Source organism: Lolium perenne, chromosome 2 (genome assembly GCF_019359855.2).
Source record: "Lolium perenne isolate Kyuss_39 chromosome 2, Kyuss_2.0, whole genome shotgun sequence".
Classification (NCBI taxonomy): Eukaryota; Viridiplantae; Streptophyta; class Magnoliopsida; order Poales; family Poaceae; genus Lolium; species Lolium perenne.
The window spans coordinates 231,135,376-231,152,350 of NC_067245.2; the positions used below are offsets into that span (position 1 = coordinate 231,135,376).

General features: G+C 42.9%; 1 protein-coding gene across 2 annotated transcripts; it reads right to left on the reverse strand.

Moving 5' to 3' along the window:
• Positions 1-2,456: 2,456 nt before the first annotated feature.
• On the reverse strand, positions 2,457-7,768 carry LOC127335188 (uncharacterized). Of its 2 annotated transcripts, XM_051361785.2 has the most exons (6): positions 7,550-7,768; positions 7,296-7,350; positions 6,287-6,382; positions 4,381-5,090; positions 2,932-3,869; positions 2,457-2,821 (listed from the first exon to the last, which is right to left on the reverse strand). In XM_051361785.2, exons 3-6 carry the CDS (start codon positions 6,294-6,296, stop codon positions 2,713-2,715), a joined length of 1,767 nt encoding a protein of 588 aa, XP_051217745.1. In that variant the 5' UTR covers positions 6,297-6,382; positions 7,296-7,350; positions 7,550-7,768; the 3' UTR covers positions 2,457-2,712. The 2 variants fall into 2 exon arrangements, with proteins under 2 accessions (XP_051217745.1, XP_051217746.1); XM_051361786.2 differs by lacking the exon at positions 7,296-7,350.
• Between the last annotated feature and the right edge of the window lie 9,207 nt (positions 7,769-16,975).

The following is a 16,975-nucleotide window of genomic DNA, read 5'->3' on the forward strand; positions in this document are numbered from 1 at the left end:
GGCCACACCAAGACCACCATGGCCGCACCCCCTCAAGGCTGCCCTAGCCGGCGCCCCCTCTCCCAAACCCTAGCGGTTCCCTCCTACCTCTCCCTCCCACATAGCTTAGGCGAAGCTCTGTCGGAGATCTCCACCACCACCGCCACCACGCCGTCGTGCTGCCGGGATTCCGAGGAGGATCTACTACTTCCGCTGCCCGCTGGAACGGGGAGAAGGACGTCGTCTTCATCAACACCGAACGTGTGACCGAGTACGGAGGTGCTGCCCGATTGTGGCACCGTGATCAAGATCTTCTACGCGCTTTTGCAAGCGGCAAGTGATCGTCTACCGCAGCAACGAGAACCTACTCTTGTAGGCTTTGGAAATCTTCAAGGGTGAGTCTTGATCATCCCCTCGTTGCTCCCGTCTTCTAGATTGCATCTTGGCTTGGATTGCGTTCTCGCGGTAGGAATTTTTTTCTTTCTATGCAACGAATCCCTACACATGGACCGTCAGATTGGTCAATCCCGCGGTTTATATGTGGCCACACAGTCCTCTAGGTCGAGACACTAAATGTGAGCCGTCTGATTAAATGTGAGCCGTCTGATTAGAAAGATCCAACGATCTCTATGACCCGGCATTTGCACACTATGTAAGAGTAAGTATAGATATAGAAATCCTTCGTGACATGCTCTTTTTCTAGTGGCTCCTCTGTTTTGTGGCACTCTGCAGTACAATCCTCTTCAGTTTTTTGCTCATGAAAACAGAAAAAACAATGTGGTTTCCATGCAACAACAACAAAGCCTTTATTCCCAAACAAGCTGGGGTATGCTAGAGGTGAAACCCATAAGATCTCGTAACCAACTCATGCTTCTGGCACATGGATAGCAAGCTTCCACGCGGCTCTTTCCATGGCTAGTTCTTTGGTGATACTCCAGTCCTTCAGATCTCTTTTTACGGACTCCTCCCATGTCAAGTGTGGTCTACCCCGTCTTCTCTTGACATTATCAGTACGCTTTAGCCGTCCACTATGCACTGGAGCTTCTGGAGGCCTGCGCTGAATATGCCCAAACCATGTTAGACGATGTTGGACAAGTTTCTCTGCAATCGGTGCTACCCCAACTCTATCTCGTATATCATCATTCCGGATTTGGTCCTTCCTCATGTGGCCACACATCCATCTCAACATGCGCATCTCCGCCACACCTAACTGTTGAACATGCCGCCTTTTAGTCGGCCAACACTCAGCGCCATACAACATTGCGGGTCGAACCGCCGTCCTATAGAACTTGCCTTTAGCTTTTGTGGCACTCTCTTATCACAAAGAATGCCAGAAGCTTGGCGCCACTTCATCCATCCGGCTTTGATTCGGTGGTTCACATCTTCATCAATATCTTCATCCTTGTGCAGGATTGACCCCAAGTACCGGAATGTGTTTTCCATGCATTGATAGAAAAAGAGTTTATGTAGTTGAAAGGAGTTCTAACACCACGCTATACAATTAGACCCATAAAAGCCTAGGGGAGCAGCTGGCGAATGTTCTGCCCATGATATTGCCTCGATCTTGATCGTGTGAAGCAAGGTTGCCATAGAGGGCATTGCGTTGGTGAAGACGGCCACGGTGCGATGCTTCCATATTACGCGTTGCGAGGCTTTTCATTCGATGTGGAAATTTTTTTTGCCAGAAAAAATATAAAGCTTTATTTTAGCATTCACTTCACAACAAACTTAACGTAAGGGAACTCTTGTAAAGGGGAACAGCTTTCCTCACTATGGACGTGTTATGTGTGATTCAGCTGTATTGGAAACAAGAAATCATATTTTATTTCAGTGCCCTTTTGCTACTAGCTGTTGCCATATCTCTGCCCTACTTGGATAGTTGGATGCCTCATGTTAACTCTATCCATGATCATATTCAAAGACTTAAAAGAAGCTCATTGGCCTACCATTTTTGTGGAGGTCATCATCCTACAGACAAGAAGGGATGATTTTATTTTTAAGGATATACCACCAAGTCCTTATAGGTGCAGAGAAAGTTCAAGAAATAGATCAAATTGCTGGTTCATAGAGCTATCAGGAAACCATACAGAGGCTTCCATTCATGGAGTGAATATTTAATGCAAATTTGTACGTTATCCTTTAGATGGCCTAATGCATCGTTGTATTTTTTCTAACCTTTTCTATATCAATGTACAGGCCTCTTTTTGTTTGAGAATACAAAAAAAAAACGCAGTACAGAAACCTACTACCTCTGGTCTTGTTTAATCGTACTCCATCTGGTCTTGTTTAATCGACGCAGCGTTCATACGTAGGTAGTTGTTTTCCTGTGCTCAGCTCGCGTCAATTTAATCCGTCCGGAGAGAGTACTATTCAGCCATGGCAGAGCGAGCTCTAGCGCGGGATGTCCTCTCTCGCTTGCCATCTCCAACAGGTTCTCACATACTGCAGCACTTCAACCAATGATCACAAATGCTACATAACAAGAGCTATACTTTCATTTCTCACTCACGATGCAAATTACAAGCCACTACCGAATCCGACAAGCCATTAACCTGCTATTGGTAAATAAAAAAAGCAGGGCATGTGGGGGCAGAGAGATAGCAAGAACAAGGAGGCAGGGAAAGGGATAAATGGTCAGAATTTGAATGAATTTAACAAGGCTAACATGAGCTCAGGCACGAAGCCGGCCATGAGCTGGACACAAACAGGAAAAATTTGCAGCAGCAAGCACATTCAGAATTTACAGCAGAGGAGTCTGTAACCCCAGCTTCGATCTCGCCTGAAACGCCTACGGTCCGCCTTTGCCATCTTCACCGGACTGCTGTTCCACTCCGTCTGTAGCCTGTGCATTGAGAAAGAAAAGGAATTAATTAGGCAATAAAATAGAGCAGCACAAGAACTTAATTACATTCTTTAAAACAAATTCAAATGGTAGGGGGAGTCTCCACGTACACTGGGAATGCAAATGATCGAGTACTTGTCGTGCTACTATCTGAACGGAGAGAAACGTTGCCGATGTGAGCAGAGGGTGCTAGTGCATCCGAGGTGATACTAGCTCCGGAGAAGCTTGATTCAAAGGGGTTGCGAATGCCGGTTCGAGCCATCAGCCTTGCACTATCAGGTCCATTTTGCTGAACCAACGACTCCGTTTGTGCAAGCCTAGTACTCTTACTGTCGTTCTTGTCCTTGATTACATTTGTGTCATCCTCCTCCATGTCTCTTGGGTTGAAATCATGTGCATCTTCGAAAGTATCAGTCTCACATTTTGGATGGTTATCACCCATGGCCTCACTAGGCTCTGCACCGCTAGTACCCATTCCATGTACACCGCCAGTTCTCATCTCGTTAACAAGATCTTCTCTCTGATCATTGCTCTCTTCAGATGCTTGGACATCCAATCTACCTGAACTTTCTTCTATGGAATCTAATCTACTGTGTTTGATTTTGGTTTCATCTGTTACAATCGAATCAAAGCCTCCTGCTCCACCATTCACCAGATCACTAAAACTATCTGTCCTTTCAACAAGACTTCCTCTCTGATCATTACTCTCTTCAGATGGTTGGACCCCCAGCCTCAGTGTACCACCGTTGACGAGATCACTGAAGCTATCAGTCTTTCCAACAGGACAGATAGGTACAACAGAAACATCGTCGACGATGCTGGGTAGAGCATACTTTGGTTCCCATGAATCCTCGAAAGATCCATAAGCGATAAAAGGGTTATAGTGAGTAGCTGGATTCAATCCTCTCTCATCTAATTGTGCACCAACATCTTCTTCAGGATTTGTCGCTGAGAACCCATCAGAAGTTGATTCAACCGGTAAACCATTGAGGTTACCAGCCTCTGGTGAAATACTAGCTTTAGCTTCATGAAAATCGTCTGATGCAACCTGTAATGACAGTGGTCATACTGAGAGGGTTAATTCCAACTAGAAGAGGGTTAATTCCATCATTAGGAATCCATTTATTGATACAACAGCAAAAATATATTTATAATTTAATGTCCAATCTCATTTATTAATCCAAATAAACACATACCAAGGCCCATTTCTTAGAACAGATTAAAGAACCAAAACATATCTACGATAATAAAGCATAACAACTAAATTTTGCTAGTCCTTCCGGTTCAGTTTAACAGTCACGCAAGTATTTTAAGAAAAACTTTGACGTGTCATACAAATTATATCATTGGGAACTTATTTTGATTATGAATCCAATGATATATCTTTTATAGCATATATATTATATTTTGTTGACGAAATTGGTCATTAAAGTTTTTCTTAAACTAAGTGTGTGACTGTTAAACTGAACCAGAGGAGGAAGTAGTATAGTTGTCATACAAGTTATGGTAATCATACATTTTATTAAATCATCAGCAATATTGCAAGTACTCCTTCATACCTCATCAATTGCTTCTACCACGCAAAATGGCTTGTGAGTTTCAGAGGTCTCATGAATTACTGTGCTCTTCTGCTGGCACTGTTCTGCAGCTTCATTACTTAATGACTTTCTGGGGCTTAAATTCTCAACATTTGTATTGGTAGAGTCATCTGTACTCTTGTTGCCTTCAAGATCACGCACTTCAGGAGTTTTCACATGATCAACTCTTATTTCTTCCATACTATTACCATCAGTAGCACGTGCGACATGCAGGGTAATTATATCTGTCTTATGTGCAGTTTCCAGAGGATCAACTCTTATGTCTTCCGTCAGATCAGCATTTGCATCGCCCGTTGAAGAATCAAAGTATGGGAAAATCTTTTCGCTTTCTACCTTCTCTACCGAAGCCTTCTTATCAGTAAGCACTCCCTCATCAATGCATACATCCTTGACAAAATTGCCACCATAATCAGAAGAAACCACATCATCTGGCAGGTTGATCTCAGCAACATCCTTGTCATAAGAAACATCATCGATCCATATTTGTCTGGTTTTACCTCCATTCTGATGCTCAGACTTCACAAACGTGTGTTCTGATAGATTGGTCTGTTCAACCATCTTATCTGACAAAAGATTGTTCTTAGTTTCCTTTTCAGGTTCACAGTCTACTTTAGCCCCACCAGTGGATACAGGCTCATGAAAAACATTACTATGATAAGGCCTTTCATTATCTGCAAACAGACATCAAACATCGCCAACCATTAAGAGTGTGAGGTGAAAACAAAAGGAAGAATATCTCGCAAGTCACAATTTGTACCACATTTCTGATTTGAACAACAGTCAAAAATTAGTAAGACTATAATAAATGTCTAACGAACAGGAGAAACTACTACAGTGGAATGAACAAAACATAACTAAGGTAAGTTCGGGTGCTGTTTCTCTTTCATTTTAGTTGCAGTGATGTTTCTCATTTATTTTAGTTGCACTGTCACTTCAATCTTGTTATACCTTAAATGTACAATGTATCTGTGATATAGAGAAAGCTACTTCCTTAGTTTAGGGGACTGCTCGTCGTACTGAAAAAACGAAACAAACAAAAAGAAAATGCCCACCCACAAAGTTAATTTTGACACGAAAATCGACAATCTTCCTTCAGAGAAAAACATCACTACCTTATACATTGATGGACTGATACACGATGAGGAATTAATCCCTTGGTTCAAATCCTCATCAACTTGGATTTAGGTGACTCCTATTTGGAAGACCTAGTTCCTCAAAGGTATTATTGAAAAAGGGGTACATGATGAAAACTTCTCTACATATTGTCATAGTTTATGGGAAAATGAGAAAAGATAGATGACACCTTGGGTTGATGAATGATTCAGAGGGTGTTTGTTACCACAAGTCCACGGCCCACCTCAGAAAATATATCATGCCATGGTGTAATAAGAACAAAAATATTACAATGATGAGGCACATTTCCCTAGCCTTTGCACAGCCTATCGGTGTGCACAGGGACACATGCAATTCAGAATTCAACAAATTTAAGAAATGTAGTATACTCAGTATATTATCAATATATAGCTATAACTAATTCACCTCCGCTGCCCAGTTAAAAAAAAATCAGCTCCACAAATGATGATAAAATTAGGCGTGATTTTTATAATTTCCGGTCGTTAATATGAAATGTGCCGCAAACGAATGCTGCGAAAAAAATCATATAGGAAACCCCTACAACATTTTTTTTGAAATAATAAGAACTCAAATCTGCATCCGCTAGGATTTGAACCTGGGTGGCTGGATTGTACAACCACTGCTAGGCTCAATTCTTCCTCCCTTAATTTTTCGTAGCCAAGCCGATGTGGTTGCGAATAAAAAATCTAAAATTGAAAAAATAATGGGCAAAAGAAGGCGAAGCCTCACTTACCAATCTTCATGATCTGCACCGGGAACGGTACGTTCTTAAGGCCTAACCATGCGAATCAGTCAGAAGATGCCTTGGAGAAGAGAGCTAGTTTATTTCCTGCCATGAAAATAAAAAAATATGTCCACAAGTCAATGCTCCATCCATGCATCTATCCAGGAAAAGAAGAACCCATGCCTGCTTCTCGCGGAGCAGATCGGAGAAAACAAAAAGGCTCTCTTGACTTAAGTACCAACGCTAATGTTAATGGCAATGCCCATGAACCGACAGACAGATGCCGTGCTTTGTGGATTTCCTTGATGAGAGAAGCAGGCACTTTACTTTACACACCCTCCACACAGCAAAGCGAGTACACCCAAAAACCCGAAAGAGAGAGACGGGAAAAAAGAACATTGACAAAAATAAAAGAAGATCGGTACTTCAGCCTCGCAAACATAGTGCTTGAAAAGGGATCTCGGGATCAAGAACCAGGGAAAACGGAACGACCACAGAATCCAGCCGACAGTTTGCAATTCATGGGAGAGAAGCCAGTTTGAGACTTTGAGTGGACAGAACAGCCAGACTCAAAGTACCTTCAGGGTTTCTTTACACGGCGGGGCAGAGACTGACAGGAAAGGAAAAGAACAAAGTAGCATTAGCCTACGAAGCAAAGGCAAGCTTGGATCGGAAGTTGAGAACACTCCCACCATTTTCCCTTCCTCCTCCCCTCTCACGAAACGAAAAGTAGCAAGGAGACGAAGACGAAGATCGGCGGCTAGCTGGACGGCGGCGGGACCGGGACAGGAGCAGCAGCACGGAACTCTGATGCGTCGTTGCGGTGTCGCCAGGAGTGGAGTGAGTAGTAAATACGCAGGACAGGACTTGGCTGTGCGGTGCCGTCCAGCCAGTCCCCCCACAGAAGTAAATACATGCAGCAGGCGAGAACGACGAACCACATGTACGGCGATGAACAGCAGTCGAGAAGAAGAGGACTCGGGGTACTATATTTTGCTGGTAAAAGAAGATGGGTTACCTTCAATCCCCGTTCTTCAGGATGATACGCCGGCGGTTCTATCCGATGGTATATCCTACCAATCCAGATCAAAAGTCTCTCAAGAACAGAAAGATTGGCGCAGAACAGAGGAAACAGGGGAAGAAGATACAGAGCCGACCATGGGCGACAAGTCGCTCACATGCAAAACCGGCCACGGACGACGGAGGAGAGACGAGGAGGAGAAGGAAGCGAGGAGGGAGTGGAGAAGGATCAAGAAGGACTGACAGACTGACCTTTCCTTTCTTGATGAAGCACCGCAATTCTCTTGGTGAAGAGTCTTCTCTGCTGCAGCCCTGTCTGGACCAGAAAATCCGGGAGAATCGCCGGGAGCAGCGGGGGCCGGCGAGAACGGGATCGCTCTCTCTCGCGGCGAGCCCGAGGACCCGAAGAATTCCGAGATGTGATATAAAAAAGGTTTTTTTTTTTTCTTTCCGTGGGGGCGGAGGGAGAGGGTGAGAGGGGAGACTTAAATAAATACACGGCGTGAGAGGCTGGAGCAGTGCAATAAATTTGATTAGGTGGTGTCGTCGTGTATTGATTTACGCTGGAGTCCCTGGCTGCCTTCTCCTTGATGACGGTGCAGGAACCGATGCCTCGCCTCACCTCGCCTTGGATCGCTTCGAGAAGAAAGGGTCTGCCAATTTTTTTAACGTGTTGTTGTTCGTTATAGTAGTACTAGTATATCTTTTGGGTGTGCTTGCGTGCAGGTGTTGTTTGCTTATTGATTCATGTTTGCGATTAGTTGTTACATGCTTTTCATTTTTCATGTTTTAACCTTGCATGATCCAATAACTTAGATATTGAACTTATTTAACAAGGGTTATGTGCTTCAATTGATGCAGACGCCGAGGTTTTATTTTCTTTATTGAAAAAAATGTGTTGCTTGCCGGTTATCCCACTAACACTTGCAAATATGTTTTTTTTTGTTGACATTTCCTCAAGCACTTGACATTCCCATGCTATCCTGCTCATTGTTTTCCGCGGTTAATTTTATTTGGGTTTGGTAGATTTATCTAGCCACGATGTGCAAATAGCGTTTAAAAAAAAAAAACTAAGGTTGTAACAAGAATAATTCAGTGTGTAAGAGCTGCATTACAAACTTGCAACGTTGAACTAATAACCATTATACAATCGATTTGCTTGTTCAAACGAAGCATAATTATTCAACGCCCTCCGCCCCCAACCCCACGGCATAAAACAACTAATATTTCGAAAGAATCATATAAGATGGGTCAAAATCAAAGAGAGGATCGAAATAAATGTATACCATTTATTCAAAAGGAAATATAGTATCTAAAGATAGATTTCCCTTGAGGCACTTAAATGATTATAATGAAAAGTTGTCCATATTCATGCAAATATGGAAGGGAATTATGAATATATACAAAATATATCATTAATAACAATTCGAGGATTAATACTCATAAATGTGCTACTATATCAAGGTGGGAAGATATATTAATAACATCATCAAAGATAGCCAAGCTTTGCTTAAGCGAGAAACAAAATGTTATGGTTGGACCATTTCTGAAGCCTGATCTCAACACTGCCCTCTGATATTGTTCTTTAGTTTATGCTGAGTAATACATATGTGGACCACCTTCATTGTTCTAAGTTATTATATGAAATATTAAATACTATACGCTGAAATAAGAAAAGGTTGAAACCAGTATATACCATTTATTCTTAAGGAAATGGTATACAAAGATATGATTTCCTTGGACTTCTTCAATGATTGTTTGGATCTTATTTAAATGAGAATATAAATGATTAATGTTTAGTCATTCATGTTCACACTTAAGAAAAGTTTGGAAGGACATGGCGTATATATATCATAGAATTAATATCTAGCATAACGCCAATTAATACTTCTCTTCAGGGAATCCCTATATAATGAAAGAAATACTCCTGCAATCCCTTTTATGGGGCGTAATAATCTCTTGCATGGGATTTCTCATGCAAAATGAAGCTATCCATTGAGTAGATAAAACTGAATAAATAAATAAAAACCAATTGGAAAATGAAGGGGCATTAATCAAAAGCATCCTCGAATCATGACAAATTTGGATCCACAAAATCATTCCAAAACAAAATTATGCCTATAATTTATGACAAGTTTGGAAATACAGACATTGTATAAAAGGGACATAGGGAGTACATTAATAGAAGAGATAGAGGCCAAATTATCTCCGGATTGTGCCCTTTGAAAACACTTATCATTCATGTTTTTATAATCATGCATATGCTTAATTTCCAAACAAAATTATACTTGTTATACAATTATAATGGTTATGTCTCCCAAAAATGAAATCTCGTATTATTAATTTGTGTTCAATAGAAAAATGACTTAATTTATAGTATAAAATTACATGGAAATTTGTAGCCTTTTGAAGCGGGTGCTTAGATTTTTTTAGCATCGCTTTAATTTAATTTAATACAATAGAATGTAGAAAAATTGTTTTAAGGCATTTTTTTGGAATGAAAATACTTATATAACCCACGAAAAATATATACTCCATCAAGTTACATAATAATTGAAGTTCCAGATTTGTACTAAGTCGAACTTCTCTGAGTTTGACCAAGTATATTGAAAAATATGCTGATATCTATAAAGATGATATCATTCTATTCGGCAAATCCACAGATATGACAGGCTACCAAGAGGAAATAATGTTAGACGTGGGATGAAATCTATGGAATTCTCTATTCAGTTGCAATACAAATTCGGTGCCAGCCAAACAAGTTGATTCTCGTATAACCACAAATGAATTCTTTAATTTCATCCCCAAATGATGGGAGCCAAACGACCGCTAATGTTAAATTTATACAGTACAAAAATATATCTTATATTTAATCTAATAGAACTAATTTGGTTTTTTAGATGTTGATACATTTTCCTATAATCTCAAGCAAACTTAAAGTAGTTTGATAGTTTGACTTAAAACAATCCTATAACTTCAATGATTTTTGAATCAGAAGAAATATTTATGCGTTTAATAAAAATAACATTGGAATGAAACAGCACATATGAGATCGCTCTTTCATTGCAAGTGGCGCTAAGATGGCATCGCACTAGATTACATGCAAATCCTTGATTCCGTGTATTGCTGTACCGGGACCAAATCTTTCAGATGATACGCTTCAGAATCATGAGTACTCCTAGTAACAATGAGTAATTACAAATGGAGTGGAGGTGAGCAACTGAGCATGATGAAGAGAGAGGTCAAAAGAAAGGGTGCATTGATTTAGGCGGAAACGATCCGGACCGAACCGGATGGAGGAGACATCGCAGATTGGCCCTAATTAAGCACCACTCTGAAGTCTAAAGTCCAAACTACCTCTTTGGACCCCAACGTACCCGATGAAAGAGAAATCCCGAATAGAAGGTCCCTAGTACAGGATTACCGTTAGGAACCTACTCCAGTTCATACGTGCACTAAGTACAGTTTTTCAGGGGTAGTTACCCACGTTACTGGACCAAACCTCCACTCTCAGTTCTTTAATCAAGCAAAGTATAACACAATCAGACATCAGAGCTGACCATTTGAAAATGGCAGCAACGATGATCGAGAAGCTGTCCCCAAGGCAGGAGGCCTTTTTTCTTTGGCCAAAATGAAAGGGGAGAGGGAAAATGATGCCATTGACTTGTGCACCTCTAGGTAGAGAGGAGTAACCTGGATGATTGGCTCCTGCAGAGGCCACTACGGGGGTATGGGGTTTGCGCTTTTCTCCAGACTCATCGGTTTGACCTCAGACGGGGTTACCATGGTGCAGGCGATCATGGCAATTCGAGTTCTTTTCTGTATGTGCTCCAGCCTGCAAGGCAGCTCCCTCGGTCCCCTCTTGTTGGGACTCAATGGAGGGTTTCAGTTGGCCATGTTTTTCTTTCATCCCAAAACAAAGTTGGCCTTGTTTTCGCAGATATCCTAGAGGGACATAATATATCGCAGAAATGCCAGGAATCAGTTCATTATCTGTAGGAATGTTGAGGAAAATTCTCTATTTCCAAACCGATCCAGTCTTCAGTGCTAGATCAGTGGGGTTAGCTGTACTGAAGTCAAAAAAGCGGTTTCAGATGACAATAAGTGGTACAGTGAAAACTTTATCACATAGCCTTGTTTTTCTTTTATCCCAAAACAAGGTTGGCCTTGTTTTTTTCTTTTCATCCCAAAACAAAGCTGGCCTTGTTTCCGCAGATATCCTAGAGGGACATATACTATATTGCAATGATTTCAGGAATCAGTTCATTATGTATTCCATATTACTTCACAATAATGTTGAAAAAGATCATTGTAGAAGAAAATTCTCTATTTCCAAATAGATTCAGTCTTCACTGCTATTTGAGATTAATGTGGTGGTTATCTGTTCACAAGTCAAAAAAGCTGTTTGAGATGAGAATAAGCGGTACAGTGAGAACTTTGTCACATTTGATATTTCCATTGATGTGAACTTGATCCTCGTCTTGTTTGATTGTCCCTCTCAGATGTTTTATGCTGCGTACTTTGAGATCCACGGGTGATTTAGAGCGATGAACAACTAAGCAGGCACGGGATATCCAAGAATTACGGTTACGGCAACCTTGCTAGCTGGAGCAACAGATGCGACTAAAGGATCCCATTACCGTACTGTGCTTTGGAATATCGGAACAACCCAATGGAGAGCTACGGAGCAGAGCAAGGCACTACTCTGGAACAGTACCGCCTTTAGCCCTTTTGTGGCGACAGGAGAGGCGAGCCTGCAAGCTGAAGTGGAGTTGATTGGCAGCGCAGGCAACACCTCAAAAGGCAGAAATTGTCAAGCATGCAGGGTCGATGTAGCTGTGGGCCAAGGGATAACAAGTGCAAGCATGTATGGCTGCCCGGCAAAGACAAGAGAGCACATCCTCTGGTGACCAAAGACTAAATGACTCTGTATTCCCCTCCCCTCGTTTCCTTCCTCTCCAAGTTGCTTCCCTCCCCCAAATTCCCCTTCCTGTGTTGAATCCTTGTACCCAGACATAAGAAGGTGTATCTGAATTCGAGTCTTGTGTGATGAAGATGCGCTCCTGTGTGTGGTAGAGTAGTTCCTTAACATTTTGTAACCCTGTCTCGTCACCAGCGCCAGATGTCAGCCTTGGATTGGTCTTCACTGAGTCCACTCTGGACCGTTGATCTTGGCTGGCCTTCTACCTGCACGCCTCAACCTTCTCCTTTGCTTTCCTGATGGTGATCTGGCCACATCCTCTATTGGCTCCATGACATTACCTCCTCCTTTGGAACCAGCTTGTCCCCAAGCTGGATGTCCCGGGAAACGGAGCACCAACTCTTCTTTGTCTTCCCAGGTTGCAAGTGCATCTGGTAGTCCCTTCCAACGTACCAACAGTTGACATCGTTTCTGCGCATTGACACTCCTCCATCTTGTCCCCAGAACCATGTCCGGAATGGCAGCTTCATGTGTGGGTTCCGGCAAGGTCGCGCTCACCTGGGTGTCCTTCTTCACCGCTTTCTTCAATTGCGAGACGTGGATAACTGGATGAATTTGGGAATGTAATGGTAAGTCCAATCTGTATGCCACCTTGCCGATTTTCTCCCGCACCTGAAAAGGGCCATAAAAACGAAAAGCCAACTTGCGAGTGCCTTGGTTAGCAACAGATTTTTGCACATACGGATGCAGCTTGAGATAAACCCAGTCTCCAGCTGAAAAATGCCTTTCAGTCCTGTGTTTGTCTGACTGATTTTTCATGCGCAAGTTTTGCCTGTCCAAATGTTGCCGAAGAAGCTCTGTCATGTCAGCTCGATCACGCAACCACTGCTGCAAATCAGGGATAGCACATGCCTCCACAATATCCACTCCGAAATGGCGTGGCGCATGTCCATACAGAACCTCAAAAGGAGTTTTGCCCAGGCTGGAATGCAGTGTAGTATTGTACCAAAACTCAGCCAGCGGCACCCACTGGATCCATTGCTTTTGACAAGAACTGACAAAGCAACGCAGGAATCCCTCCAAGCACTGGTTCACTCTTTCCGTTTGGCCATCCGTCTCTGGATGTCGAGCAGAACTCATGCGCAGCTCAGTTTGTGTTAGTCTAAATAGCTCCTTCCACAGAGTACTTGTGAAAATAGGATCTCTGTCCGAGACAATCGCCAGGGGCATGCCATGTAGTCTGTACACCTCTTTAACATACAGAGTGGCCACTGACATTGCCGTAAAAGGGTGCTTGAGAGGCAAGAAATGAGCATACCTAGAAAATTTATCCACCACAACTAGAATGCAATCAAACCCTGAAGACTTAGGCAACCCGGTGATGAAGTCCATAGTCACAACCTGCCAAGCTCCTTCTGGTGTTTTGAGAGGTTCTAGCAGCCCTGGGTAAGGAACCCTTTCAGATTTTGCCTGTTGGCAGATTTGACACTGTGCCACATATGTTTGCACATGCTTCTTAAGCCCTGGCCAAGAGAATGTTTGTTTGACACGATGATAAGTGGCATGTACCCCAGAATGCCCACCCACTGGACTAGAGTGCAAGGCATGTAAAATTTCTTGCTGCATTTTATCATTGTTACCAATCCACAATCGCCCTTTATACCTGATGAGACCTTGCCTGAAAGTATAATTCCCTTGGTGTGTTTTTGTCGCCAGCTGCTCTAATTTGTCTACTGCCACCGGGTCCATTTGATAACCTTTTGCCACCTCCTCAAGCCAATCTGCTTTGCATTGAGAAACTGCCAATAATTCTTCCGTGTCGTCATGTATGTGCCTAGACAGAGCGTCAGCCACACGGTTATCAGCTCCTTTTTTATAGACAATCTTATAAGTGAGGCCCAGCAGTTTTGTTAGCGCCTTGTGTTGCCATGGTGTAGATAGTCTTTTATCATCTAGGTGCACCAAACTCCTTTGATCTGTTCTAATAATAAATTCGGCATGCTGCAAATATGGCCTCCATTTGTCCACCGCCATGAGAATGGCTAGGCACTCCTTCTCATATGTTGATAAACCCTGTAGCTTGGGTCCTAAGGCTCTGCTCAGGAATGCAATGGGGTGTCCATTTTGGAGCAACACTGCCCCAATTCCTTTGCTACATGCATCTGTTTCAAGGACAAAAGGCTGGGAAAAATCAGGTAATGCCAGCACCGGTGTGGAACTCAGAGCTTGTTTCAATGCTTGAAATGCTGCTTCCTTTTCGGAGTTCCAAACGTAAGGGACACCTTTCTTCAACAGATCTGTCATAGTTCTGCTGATTACTCCATAACCCTTGATAAATTTTCTATAGTACCCTGCCATACCCAAAAAGCTTCGCAATTCTTTGACATTCTGTGGCGCCTTCCACTTCAAAATTGGTGCAATTTTTGTTTGATCTGCGGACACTCCTTTATCACTGATCACATGCCCCAGATAAAGGATCTCCTGACGCGCAAACGCGCATTTGGACTTCTTGACTTTTAGATCTTGTTGGAGTAACACTTCCAGTACCGCCTCCAAATGCCTCGCATGGTCTTGCAAGGACTTGCTGTATATTAAGATGTCGTCCACAAACACTAGCACAAATTTCCTTAAGAAGGGAGCTAGGATATCATTCATGACACTTTGGAATGTTGCCGGTCCCCCAGTCACTCCATACGGCATCACTCTGTATTCGAAGTGACCATGGTGTGTTTGGAAGGCTGTTTTGTACTCGTCTCCTTCAGCCATCCGTATTTGGTGATAGCCTGCTCGCAGATCCAAGCTTGTAAACCATTTAGAACCGGCTAATTCATCAAGAAGTTCATCGATAACCGGCAGGGGATACTTGTTTTTAACTGTGAGTGCATTCAGATGTCTGAAATCGACACACAGTCTCCACGATAGATCCTTTTTGCCCACTAACAAAACTGGAGAGGCAAAAGGGCTAGAGCTGTGGCGAATCACACCTTGAGCCAGCAGTTCACGGACTTGTTTTTCAATTTCATTTTTCTGGAATGGGCTATATCGATACGGTCTCAAGTTCATAGGTGATGCCCCTGGTAACAATGGAATGGTGTGATCACTTTTTCTATGTGGTGGCAACCCCTTAGGCTCCTCAAACACCGCTGCATAAGTATCCAGAACCATACCAATTATATGGGGAACCATTTTCTTTTTGTGTTCATCCAGTTCAAAATACACTTCGACAGCATAGTATATGGAATTTTGTTGCACCATCTGTTGCAATTCCTCCTCTGAGATCACATCACACTGCTGTGTGTTAGCTGTTATTCCCTGCAGTCTGCATTGGACCCCATTCATTTCAAACTGGAACCACCTCTCTGCCCAATGTGTTTGCATGAGACCCAACTGTTCCAGCCACGGCATTCCGAGTATCACATCATAGCCCTGCAGAGGAAGCACTTTGAACGACGCATTGAAGGAATACCCCTGACATGTCCATTCACAATCAGGCATTTCTGCTGTACCTTGCAAAATACCACCCCCAGCCACTTTAACTTGAACAGGTTTTGACAATGCTTGAACTCCTGACAGGTTAGAGGCCATTTTGGCACTGATAAAGTTGTTGGAGGCTCCCGAATCAATGAGGATGAGGACATCCTGCCCTTGGATGTGCCCTAACAGTCTCATAGACCTCGCATGCTCAGCACCTTGGGTAGCTTGTTTACTGATGGAATAGAACACCTCTTTTGTATCAGCAAGAGCATCCACAAATACCTCATTTTCTGGGCTGCTATCCCCTTCAGAATCAGAACCAGGCAACATCGCCAGCAATTCCTCCACAAATTGTAGTTTTACCGTTGCACTACATTTATGCCCCGGAGCCCATTTCTCACCACAAGTGAAACACTCACCACGAGCTTTCCTCAGAGCCTTCAACGCTGCTAGTTTAGCTTGAACATTGTTGTTTCTATTATCAAGCGTTTGAGGTGTTGATGGCCTATATGCTTGAGAGAAATTCTGCTTTGAAAATTGTCTTGAACCCATATTCTTCTGTTGAGATTTGGGGCTATCATCTTCGATCTCCTCCTGCAATAATGCCAAAGAAACAGCAGTATCGAGGTCGTTGGGACGCTGAATCATGACAACAGCTCGAATTTCTTTCACCAATCCTTCCACAAAGCGTGTGACAAAGAAGGTAGGGTCTAAATCAGGTTTATAAGCTATCATATGATGCCTGAGATTATTGAACCTCTCTACATACTCAGTAACAGTACCCGTTTGTTTCATTTTGAAAGCCTGCCTATACAACATCTGATACTTATCTCTATCAAAATGTTTGCTCAGTTTTTCACATAGTTTTTCCCAAGTGAATTTATCTAACTGATCCTCTATCCCCTGTAACCACATAGCAGCGTTTCCAATAAAATGCATAGTGGCATATTCTACTTGCTGGGTAGGATCCACAGTAAAGAGGCGAAAGTATTTCTCCGCAGCTTTCTGCCAGAGACGAAGGTTTTCACCATCGAATCTAGGAAAATCAGTTTGAGGTGGTGATATGCTAGTTTTAACAGTGTGTGCACCAGCTGTGTTATGAATAATCTCTGGAACAGGGACGATTGCGAGAGAGTGCTCAGTGGTTTGGGTACCTGTGACCGGGGTGGACCGTGAGACAATTGCTTGTCCCACAGTCGCGCCCCCGGTGATGTTGACGACGCCGTGGCCGTTTTGCCCGGAGCTCTGCTCCCGTGATGCTGCGCTCGCATTGTGCGGCGCAA

Bases quoted from the DNA above. Each gene is read 5' to 3' on its own strand.
- LOC127335188 (XM_051361786.2), bottom strand. The intron at 3,870-4,380 runs GTATGAAGGAGT...CTGTCATTACAG, and splicing joins TGGTAGAAGCAATTGATGAG to GTTGCATCAGACGATTTTCA. The intron at 2,822-2,931 runs GTACGTGGAGAC...CTCAATGCACAG, and splicing joins CGATCATTTGCATTCCCAGT to GCTACAGACGGAGTGGAACA.